Source organism: Plasmodium falciparum (assembly GCF_000002765.6).
Source record: "Plasmodium falciparum 3D7 genome assembly, chromosome: 11".
Classification (NCBI taxonomy): Eukaryota; Apicomplexa; class Aconoidasida; order Haemosporida; family Plasmodiidae; genus Plasmodium; species Plasmodium falciparum.
The window spans coordinates 1,603,286-1,616,293 of NC_037282.1; the positions used below are offsets into that span (position 1 = coordinate 1,603,286).

Below are 13,008 nucleotides of genomic sequence, written 5' to 3' on the forward strand. Positions count from 1 at the left end.
TTCTAATTAGGACTACTATTCATGTAATCAAAAAAATAAAGCTTAAAGAGAAAAACAAAAATATATTAAATATATATATATATATATATATATAAAATATATTATTATTATATATATGTTATATTATTATATTACTTTATTTCATTATTTTCAAATTTTAATTGTTCAAGGAAAAAAAAAAAATAAAAAATAAAAAAAATAACGCAGTAAAAATTTGCTTTCATTAAATTTTATTAAAATTTTCTTTTTTTTTTTTCTTTCTCATTTTTTTTTTTTTTTTCCTTTTTTTTTTTTTGTGTTATGCACGCTTTGATTTCTATTTTATTTCATCATATATGTGTTTTTTCCATAATATGTAAAAAAAAGAGAAAAAAATTAAATATATAATAAAAATTATTTATAAAGTGAGAAAAAAGTAAGAATCATATTTTTGCTTTTTGTACATGTACCTTTTTATGGTATCTTTTAGAAGTACATCATGATAATAATTTTACGTGAAATTATGAATATATAAAAATATAATAACATATTTGTTATCACATATAAATATAAATATATATATTAATTTTATGAGAAACCTTATATCTATATAAAATACATTAAATGTATAATATTTAAATAAATTCTTATATATTAATTATGTATAATATATATCTTTTAATTAAACATATAAATGAAAATAAATATATATATATATATATATATATATATATATATATTATATATGTATGTATTCATGCTATTATATACTTATATAAATTGAAATTATTATAATACTATATAATTAAAAGTATTGTTAATTTTATTATTTTCTTTTATATATTTTCTTAATTAAAGTGTGTTATATCTATTTGTGTATTTATTTTTCATATAGGGACCAGTTATATAGATATGTATATTTAAAAATTTGAAGTCTAAACTTTTTTTTTTTTTTTTTTTTTTTTTTTAATTATGATAATGAATTGTTTATATATATACCAGAGTTATATTCAAAGCTCATGGATTATTTATATTAATATATATAAACATTTGTTAAATTACACATATTCTTAATGTATAATAACTTCACCTATATATAGACATAAAAAACAAATCAAAAAAAAAAAGTAGCATTTGCTTTTTATTTATTCACCGAACTTTTTTTATATCATATGAATTTGTTGCATCAACGTCAAATATTTATTACATCGATAACAAATCGTTCCTATTGTTTTTTATTTTTAAATGTAAATAAACCTGTGTGAAATCACACAAATTTAAATACATTTGAATATATACATATATATATATAGATAGATATATGTTTTTCCTTTATGAGAATAATATGAAATCTCGAATATATAGGAATAAACGAGTTTTATATATTATTTTATGTAAATATTTAAAATGTTACATCCTTATAAATATATATATATATATTTTTTTTTTTTTTGGGAGATGTTGAAAAATAATAAAACATAAAAACGTATATCAGATAAGAGATATGAAAATTATTTTATATATATATATATATATATATATATATATATATATATATGTAGGTGTTAATTTTTTTCATTTTATTTTATTTGTTTTTTGTTTTTTTGTTTTTTGAATTTTTGAAGCCTTTAAAATAATAATAATATAAAATACATATATATATATATATATATAATATACACAAGAAGTATTTGAAAAAAATAATATTTGCATATTCTCAACATAATATTTTCCGCGTTTTATTATAATTTGAAATTTTTTTTAAATTTACAGCATAATTGTTTAAGATTATACAAAAAAAAAAAAAATAATAATAATATAATATAATAAAATAAAATATAGTTTTATTTTATTTTATATTATTCTTATAAAAACTTGTAAAGAATATACATAAATATATATATATATATATATGTGCACATTTTATTAAAATGTTATTTATAAATATATAATGCTGAGGTTCCAGTATCGTAAGAATAATAGGTATATAAGTTTATGTGTAAACATTTTGTTTTACCTTCACATATATTTATATATATATATATAATAATTTATTATGAAAAAGATGACTAAAATTGATATAGATTGTACCTGTTTAGATTTATTTGAAGAACATAACAAGAGTTATTATTTCAATGATTGTGCTATATTAAAAAAATGTATAAAGAATGGGATTTTAAAAAAATGTGATAGTGTATGTATATATGGTAAAGAAAATTGTGGAAAGACTTTATTATTAACAGAAATATTAGCTGACCTTACGGCTGTGAAAGAATTGAAAGGAATGAATTGTAAAGTTGTATATCTAGATTGTGATTTATCATTTAATTATAAGAACTATGAAAATATTATAAATAAAAAATTTGATAAATATATTATAAAAAATAATAAAAATAATAACATATGTACATATAATGATTTAAAAAAAGTATATGGCGATAATTCTTTTTCGAATATATATTATATTCAAATATTAAATCCAGGACATTTAATAGTAGTCCTTAATACGTTAAAAAATTTATTAGAAGGGAAAAATATATTTATTGAAGCATTATTTATTGATTCTTTGTCTTTTTGGAATTTTTGTAAATATGATAAAATAAATTTCTTTTCGGATAATAATTATGTAAAAAGGAAAACCTCAGATTTATTAGATTATGCATTTACTCTTATTTTAAATTTAAAGAAAACATTTCGATTTCTATTTTTCTATACCAAATTATCAATTGAAGATAAATTTATGGAATATACCATAAATTTGTCTATTAACGAAGAAACAAAGAAACAAATACAAGATAATAATGAAAATATAGATAATACTGATCATTACAATTTCGTAAATAATAATTTAAATTCATTAAAACAAATATTTTTAATTCCACAAAATTTTAATGATATATTAAAAACACATATTTTTAGGAAAAAAGATTTTCTAACAAATAATTTTTTAATAGAAAAACCGTTCCTTATTTTCTTAATACCAAATGAGAAAAATGAATTTACACATATAAATAAAAAAAATGATATAAACAGTATCAATTTTTTATTATGCTTATCATCAGAAATGAAAAATATCAGCAGAACGCACTATTCCAAATTCTTTTTTATGATACAAAATGCCAACACAATTATACCATTATAAAAATACTAGATAGGGGAAAAAAAAAAAAAAAAAAAAAAAAAAAAAAATAATTAATATGTATATAATATGTCTCATTTCAAAAACTATTTAAATACAAATTATATTTTATATTATTAAAGAAATGGATATTTTATCTCATTCTTACTTTATTTTATATTAAAAAAAAAAATATCAGAAGATGATAAAAAAAAAAAAAATCTGTACACCATATATGAAGATAATTATATATAAACTTTTCAAAAAATTGATCATCATACATATATATAATTAATAACCGTATCTTCCCTTTAGATATGCACTCATTGTGCACACGCATATTACGAAAAGAATTCAAGCAGTTTATGTTTACACCATATAATTTTTCATATATTTATATTCTTCTTATGATAAATTTTATTAAAAGAATAAAATTGAGTATATAAAAATCGATGATACGAAGAGTTACATACAACACGGTTGATATTTATAAAGGAGAAATTAAAACATATATGAAAAAGTAAACAAATGTTAATATATATATGTATATACATACATTTGAGCACAAGGACTTACGGTAATTCTGAAATGATATACCTAATAAAAGGAAAAAATTAAATTAATAACACCATGTGCTAAAATAAAATTTTTTTTTTATTTTATTTGTTAATTATTCACATACATAAGATCTATACATATATACATGTATACATATATATATATTTTTTTTTTTATGAATTTAATTATATAATTAGTATTTTACAACCCATTATAAAAATATCTTTGCACTGTAAATATCCCAAAAGATGTGTTGTTTTTTCCATATCATTTTTACCTGAACATGCTTTTTGGTTATTGTGCTTTCGTTTAAATGTGGAAATAAAAAATTTTAGGTACATTTGTTTTTTTTTTTTTGTTTTTTTCATGTAGTTTTTATATAGTTATTATTAACTTTATATTAATAATTATCAGTGCTATATGTATGAGATTCGTTATTATTTTTTATCCTTTTGATTATTATTATTTTTTTAATTATTTAAAAAATTTTGAATATATTTTAAAATTTGTATATTTTTCATATATATTATATATATATATATATATATATATATATATATATTTTTTTTTTTTACCTTTTTTTTTTTTTTGGCATTGTGCATACGATACTATTTATGCAATACAGTTGTAATTTGAAATTCAGAAATAACATTATACCTCTTAGAATTTTTCTTTTTTTTTTTATATTTTATATATTTCCTTTTAGTTGTTTTTTTTCATATTTTACTTTATTTTATTTTATTTTATTTTATTTTTTTTTTTTTTTTGATCTACTAGCTTTTTTAAGTGTTCAGAAAAAAAAAATTTAACTTTTTATAAAATACAACCTGACTGTTCAGAAATAATATTGCTAGTCATACTATGTTGTAAAAATATTGGCTGAATAAAATTTTATTTTTATTTAATTCAAAAATTAATTTTTTTTTTATTTTTGATGATTAAATTAAATTATCATATTTTTAGAAATAATACATAATTGTTGAAAAATTAATACATATATATTTATATATATATATAATATATGTTTACTATAAAAAATTAACATATTATATTCATTAAAAAACAATGGCTACTTCAGAGACACAAAATATAAAAACTGCTTCAGTTAACGGAAGTGAAGAAAATGTATATTTAAAGGATGCACACATGAATTCTTTACATGAAAATTATAACGTATCTACTAAGAATGTAGTAGATACAAACCCTGCAGAAGGATACCACACAATTAGTCATGATGAAAACCACACCATTGATCCAAATAATATACCTTACATAATACCTGGAATTACTGAAACTGGAATGCCTTTAGATCCAACAACTATGCAAGCTGCTGCAGCATTAAATCAAAGTTTAATGTATCCCAACAATGCAATATCAACAGAATATCCCGTAAGAATATAAAAGAAAGAGAAATTAACATATATGTAAATAAATGTTTATATATATTTCTAATTTTTAAATATTTTAATTTTTTTTTATTTTATTTTAGCAATATCATATGTTTAATGGAATGAATTCCATGTATGGAGGAATCCCTCAATATTACGGAGGCATGAATATTCCAATGAATCCGTATTATGATCCTTATGGAATTATAAACCCATTAGCATGCTCTAACTTAAGTATAGAGAAGACAAAGAAGAAAACCAAGAAATGTTATTGCTGCTAATTTGTGAATATATTCGGTGAACTTTGTTAACACATGTATAAAATACATAATATATTGTTGTTTTTAATTTGGTTAATAATAATTTTACATTCGTATTTCTTTTCTATTTTTCTGTTTTTTTTTTTTTTTTTTTTTTTTTTTTCTTGATATATATATATATATATATATATATATAATTTAATAAAATATATTTAGATGTAAGAAAGCTATTTTTTTAATTAAAAAGATACATATGTATTTATAAAAATATTCATTATATATATTTATCATACAGGTTTATTCTCCATAACATTATAATATATACGTGAGAGTAAATTTTAGAAAGATAAATAATTATTATAATTTGATATATTTTTTTTTCGATAAAGAATAATTATACACATTTTCCACTTCATAATTGTTTTTTCAAAAAAATAAGAGAAATATTAAATATATACCAAATTAAAAATGTATTAACATAAGTATATCTATATATATATATATATATATATATATTGTTATAATCTTTTTCTTTTTTTCTTATAAGGTAAAATTTAAGTTTACACTATATTAATATGTTTACAAAATGATTAAAAGATATATATTTTATTCTTTTATTCCTTGTTTTCTTTACCTTTTTTTTCTTTTTTTATTTTGACGAATACACAAGATGAAGCAACATTAATATATATTTAAACAAAAGACGAAAGAACTTAATAGATAAGTTAAAAAAAAAAAAAAAAACAATGAATTATTTAAAAATTATAATGATGTTAATCTATAAAAATGTGTATATTTATAAGATGGATTATATAAATTAAAATGAAATATTTAAATTGAATATTTTTAAAATGTGCAAGATATCTTTTTTAATCTTTTGACTTGTTTTATATTTAAGTAAATATGTATATATATATATATATATATATATATATATGTTTTTGTTGTTCTTCTTAAGGCATTGTTTTTATTTAAATACTTTTCGAAAATATAACATTATATATATATTTTAATATATAAATATAGTTTTTTTTTTTTTTTTTTTTTTTTTAAATGTTCTCTTTAATTTTTATTTATATAATATAAAATTGTTATTTTAGTCCCTTTAAATATAATTTAATAATTATATAATCTATATATATATATATATATATATATATATATATGTCTTTTTTTTTTTTTTTTTTTTTTTTTTTTTTTTTTTTGGATTAAAATAGATATATATAAATATATATAAAGATTATGCGAACTTTTATTAATAATAATGTTTGTAAAAAAAAAAAAAAAAGAAAAAGAAATATAATATTAATAATGTATAATTAAAGATATACATATTTATATTTTCCTTTTATTATTAAAATATTTATAGACATATTGAATATATATGTATATATATGTTTTATGATATATATCTCTTTTTATTGTGAATTCTTCTTATTTTAGTCTAATCTAATATATATATATATATGTATATATTACATATAGTATGATATAATCACGGCCCGTTAAATATGTATAAACAAAAATCCTTAGAATCAAGAGATATAAATTACATATATGAGGATTCTTTCGTTTGGGTACATATTAATTCTATTAAAAAGAAAAACAGTTTATTATATCGAGAGATTTATGAATATTATAAACATCGAAATAGTTCTTTTTGTTTTTTTAAAGGGAGCGTGAAAAGATTTGTTTCTAAAAATGAAGTAGAAATATATATATTTATAGATGATAATTATAATACATCGAAAGATGACTTTAATTATAATATAATAGAAAATGTAAAATATTTATTACCTATAGATACCAATTTTGGTTGTAGTGATAACACACAATTAATATATTTGAATTCACCAAATTTGTTAGAAAATATTTATCAAAGATATAATAAAGCATATATAAATAAAGAAAACCGAAATTGTATTTATACATATATCGGTTATATCTTATTATCAGTAAATCCATATGAAAATTTTGATATATATGATGAAAGTTATATGAAAAGAATAAAAGATAGAAATGACTTATTTGCTATCCCTCATCCATTTTCAATAGCTAATGATGCATATAATTGTTTACTTGAAGATAAGATAAGTCAATCTATAATTATAAGTGGAGAAAGTGGAGCTGGGAAAACAGAATCATCAAAACAGGTTCTAAAGTATTTAACTTATTTGAGTTATTTTCAAAAAGGTTATAAGAAAAAGAAAAAGAAAATGATTCCAAATGAATGTGATAAAATAGAAATTGATAATATGAAATATGTAGATAATAATCTGAAATACATGGATGACACTTTACTATATAATTATAAAAGATGTGGATATACAACAAGCGATAATAATAGTCCTCAAGAAGAAAATGATACTATCAAAAAAGCAAAAAAAAATTATGATTATGATAAACATAGTTATAGTGATAATAACGATAACATAAAAAATAATATAGATAAAAAAAAAAAAAAGAAAAATAATTCAAAAAAAAATATTTCAAATATAAATTTAAAGTCAGATGATTATACAAATATTATAAATACATATTCATCCTCTACATATGAAGAAAAAATACAAAATAGTAATCCTCTATTAGAATGTTTTGGTAATGCAAAGACTATAAAAAATGATAATAGTAGTAGATTTGGTAAACTAATGAAATTAAATTATAACGAAAAAGGTATATTATGTTCTGCTTCCATTGAAACATATTTACTAGCCAAATCGAGAGTTGTTGATGTTCCAAAAGGAGAAGGAAATTATCATATTTTTTATTCCCTTTGTCAGAATGAAAAATTATCAAAAGAATTTGATTTATTACCATGGTATGAATATAACTATTTAATTGAAGCAGATAAAAAAATAAAAAATAAATACACATATTATAATACTTATGATGATAATATATATAATAAAAATGATAATGATAATGATAATGATAATGAAAATGAAAATGAAAATGTAAATGTAAATGAAAATGTAAATGAAAATACAAATAATATTAATGATAATAAAAAAGAAAGATTAAAAAGAAATTACGAAAAGGACGATAATTATTTATTAAAAAGGCAAAATGAAAAATCATATGAAAATACAAAAAAAAAAAAAAAAAAAAATGATATTATAGAAGATGGTAATAATATAAACTCTAAATATAAAAAGAACAAATATAAGGATGGTGATATAAATATGTATCAAAAGTATAATAAGAAGGATGAACCAGAGAAATCATTTGATTGTATACAGTGGAAAAATTTATACAGCTTAGATTTCATCATAAAATGTTTTAATAGTATAGGTGTTCTTCCAAATGAACAAGAAGAAATATATAAAACATTAATATGTATACTTCTTTTAGGTAATATAAATTTTGTAGAAAGTGCTAATGATCAAGAACCTATTAAAATTCAAAATATCGAGATCTGTAAAAAACTAAGCCAACTATTATATATAAAAAGTGATAATTCAAATATCAATAAAATCATCGAAATATTAACAATAAAAAGGGTTAGAGAAACACAAAAAAGTTATACATACCAACAAGCGATTTATAATCGAGATGTTATATCAAAAATTTTATATCAACTCTTATTTGAATATATAATTTTATGTGTAAATGATTCATTGAATGATAGTGATAATAATATCTATTCAGAATGGTCTGAGAAGGATACATTTTTTGAGAATGAAAAAGTGATCAAAGAAGATGAATCATTTATAAATATGGATGAAAAAAAGAATAAAAAACGAAAGACCTTTAAGAGGAAAACAAAGAATGTAAATATACAAAATGAATATGAGAGTGATGATACGGATGAAAATATAAGAATCAATAAGAAAATAAATTTTATAGGAATCTTAGATATATATGGTTTTGAAAATTTTAGTAATGAAGGTATGAATGGATTTGAACAATTATGTATAAATTATGCTAATGAAATATTACACGCGTTTTTTTTAAAACAAATAATACATAATGAAGAAAAGATACATTATGAAGAAAATTTAAGAATAGAAAAGATTTCTTATAATGATAATAGTAATGTTATTAGTCTTATAGGAGATACAAAAGATATAAGTATATATACCATATTGGAAGATTTATCCTTATTATTTGTATCTAATAAATCTAATGAAGATGATAATAAAGATATATTCTATGAGAAACTCAATAAAAATATAATAAATTCGGCAAAGTATAAAAATATTATTAGAAATTATAAGGTAGCAAATAAGTCTTTTATTATATCTCATTATGCAGGTGATGTATTATATGATTCTCGAGATTTTTTCAACAAGAATGTTGACATATTGACTAATGATATAGAAATGTTTTTATCAAGTTGTAATTATTTTATAAGTGAAAATTTATTGAAAAGGAAAAGATTCCGAAATTGGAAGTGTGAAGATATTAAGGGGGAAACCTCAAGGATTTTAAAAGAAAATCATGAAAAAAAAAAATGTGATAGGACCAAACAATGTAATGATGTGAATAAACAATGTGGTTATGTGAATAAACAATGTGGTGATGCGAATAAACAATGTGGTGATGCGAATAAGCAATATGATGATTTGAACAAACAATATGATGATGCGAATAAACAAAATTATAATGATAAGAGCAAAAAAAATAACAAAAGAAAACTATCGGTAAAGGAGATGATATCTCATCATGAAAAGGAGTCCAAAAATACGATTTCCTGTTATAATAATAGTACTAATAATAATTTGTATAAGAATAAGGTGAAAACAATATTTTCGTCCTTTAAAAAACAGTTGGAAGTTTTATCGAATAAATTAAGTAAGACTTCATCAAAATTTATAAGATGTATAAAACCAAATCAAGAAAAGCAAGCAAAATTATTTAATAAGAATTTAGTGTTAAGTCAACTAGTTATGAGTGGTATGGTAGATATTTTAAATTTGATGAAGAATGGTTATCCTTGTAGAGTTTTATATGATGACATATGGATACGATATAGTGGTATATTACAAGAAGATATGAAAAGATATTTAACTCCTAAAATGTTTTGTAAAATCGTTTTAATGTTTCTAGAAATAAATTCAAATGAATATACTTTTGGTAAGACAAAAATATTTTTTCGTTTTGGTGTATTATCTATTATTAATGAAATATTAAATAAAAATGAGAAGAAGAAAAATACCTTCATTCAGTGTGTTTATAAATATTGGCTACATATAAGAAAAAGGAGATTATTAAATTTTGTTTTATTTGGATGTAGATTTAAAATATTATTTAAAAAGAGAAGAGCAAAACTTTTGATGGAAGAAGGATTGGATTTATATAATCAATATTTATTTAAAAAAAAATTAGAATGTATAGAAAAAATACTGTTCTTTTATTTTAATGTATATAAACAAAGAATTTTTTTCTTAAAATTAAAAAGTAGTACATTAATTATACAAAAAAATTATCGAACATATATTTTAAGAAAAAAATTTTTATACATGAAAAAGCAAATTTTATTTATACAAGATTATTATTTATTTCAAAAGTATTTTAAACAAAGAGTTAAAGCAGCTAATATTATAAGAAAAAATTGGATTATGTATATAACTAAATATGATTATAAATATTTATTAAAGTGTATTATTAAAATACAAAGAGCATTTAAAAAATATATGAAAAAAAAGTACATACTTTACTGTTTAAAAATAGCACATGTGAAAGACTCTAAAAAAAAAAATATGTATCACCATACTTTTACAAAAAATGAAATAGAAGAAAAAAAAAAAATTTATCCATTGAATATATTAAAAAAGAAGTCTTTTAATGTTACAGATCGAATTGGTTCTTTTATATATGTTCAGACAAGAAAGCATCGCCACACCATTACAGTAATGAAAAAGGAAAAAAAATGCAAACATTTATATATGAAAATATATATATATGTATATATATTTATTTATTTATATTTATTTATTTTAAGGTAGGAGATAAAATTTTCCTGTCATCCACTAATATACATAATAGGAAGAAAAGAAAAACATGGGATGCAGGAAACAATTATTTAACATCCCAATATATTACAACAAGTACAAATAGTTATTATAATGAAAATGATGATATTAAGAGGCAATATCAAAATAAGAATAGTAATGTAAACACCTTTAATGAACATTTAAATCTTGGGAAAAGAAAAAATAGCAATATTGAAGATAAACCAATTATTAGTGTAGGAAATATTGTAAAAAATGAAAGAAACAAAATAAAAAATGTGCAGAAAAATATTAATAGAATTAACGCAAAGAATAAATTTCGATTCAGTAATTTGAGTATATGTAGTGGTACTATTAATACGGATAGGAAAAATATTAACTACAAGAATGACATGATAAGCCTTAGTAAATCACGTAAAAAAAAAAAAAAAAAAAAAAAAAAAAATTTAAATAAATAGATAAATAAAATTATAAATATATATATATATATATAATATTTTATATATAATATGCTGATACATATATGAGCTTTATTTGGATATATAAAAATGTTTTTTAGATAAGAATGAAATGAAAAGGAAAACATATAACCATGCAAATAACCGAAATGAATTTGTTTCAAGTTATAAAAGAGAGAAAAACAAAGTATCCAATCATATAAAAAATACAATATATGATAGATATATTCAGAAATATAAGCAAAATCATATGTGTCCACAAAAAGAGAAGAAAAAAAAATCCATATATATTAGAGGAAATTATAGTAATATCAGTAATATATATAGTGTATATAAACCTACAAAGGAAGAGGTGTTAGAAGAGCAGTATGATTTTGATTTGACTGACGTGGTAATATAATATAACATAGAAATGTATAAATATAAATATATATATATATATATATATATATATATATATATATATATATATATATATATATGTATTGTATTTATTTGTTATTATTTGTTATTATTTATTTATTTTATTTTTTTATATTGTTAGCTTATAATTCCAGAAGATTTTCATGTTACTCAAACTAATATACCCGAACCGGATATTAATCTTATGAATAATGTAAAATAATATGATAACTTATATAATGAATTCTTATAAACACTCACATATATATATATATATATATATATATATGTATATTAATTTTTCATTCTTTTTTTAGGAAAATGATATTTTATTAAACCACTTTTTAGATACCAATCTTGATTCAAAAATACCATTAATTGAACTAAACATGTTCAAATGTTGCTGAATAGATAAATTGTAAAAAATCGATACAAGCGTACAAAATAAAATAAAAATGTAATTACATTTTATTTTATATGTTTTTTAATATTTATATGTTTTATTATTAATTTATTATATTATCAATATATTTTATTTTATTTTATTTTATTTATTTATTTATTTATTTTTTTTTTTGGTTTAATATAAAAAATTTTAATTAATATTCTTATTTGAAAAGATTGTCTATAATTATTTTGAACTAACCATATTTCATTGATTTATTCTTTTTTTCTTTTTTTTTTTTTGAAGTTATAAAATAAAAAAAAATAAATAAAATAACACAAATGTGTATCAAACTTTTATTTATTATATTATACACATATTTAATGTGTTATATTAAATTTGCTTGATTATTTACATTTAACAAATAACAAAAAAAAAAAAAAAATAAAATAAAATAAAACAAAATAAAATAAAATAAAATAAAATAAAATAAAAGGTTGAGAGTA

The 13,008-nt window shown here is 18.6% G+C and overlaps 3 protein-coding genes across 3 annotated transcripts; all 3 read left to right on the top strand.

Annotated features, from left to right (window-relative positions):
* Positions 1–2,035: 2,035 nt before the first annotated feature.
* Positions 2,036–3,121, top strand: PF3D7_1140300 (P-loop containing nucleoside triphosphate hydrolase, putative; the record flags this gene model as incomplete). Its single annotated transcript, XM_001348048.1, has 1 exon — positions 2,036–3,121. One exon carries the CDS (start codon positions 2,036–2,038, stop codon positions 3,119–3,121), a length of 1,086 nt encoding a protein of 361 aa, XP_001348084.1.
* Positions 3,122–4,720: 1,599 nt separating this feature from the next.
* On the top strand, positions 4,721–5,324 carry PF3D7_1140400 (conserved Plasmodium protein, unknown function; the record flags this gene model as incomplete). The annotated part of the gene is made up of 2 exons (XM_001348049.3): positions 4,721–5,044; positions 5,145–5,324. 2 exons carry the CDS (start codon positions 4,721–4,723, stop codon positions 5,322–5,324), a joined length of 504 nt encoding a protein of 167 aa, XP_001348085.1.
* Positions 5,325–6,814: 1,490 nt separating this feature from the next.
* On the top strand, positions 6,815–12,524 carry PF3D7_1140500 (myosin K, putative; the record flags this gene model as incomplete). Its single annotated transcript, XM_001348050.2, has 5 exons — positions 6,815–11,155; positions 11,248–11,671; positions 11,817–12,106; positions 12,260–12,331; positions 12,435–12,524. The coding sequence occupies 5 exons, from the start codon at positions 6,815–6,817 to the stop codon at positions 12,522–12,524; spliced, it is 5,217 nt and encodes a 1,738-aa protein (XP_001348086.2).
* Between the last annotated feature and the right edge of the window lie 484 nt (positions 12,525–13,008).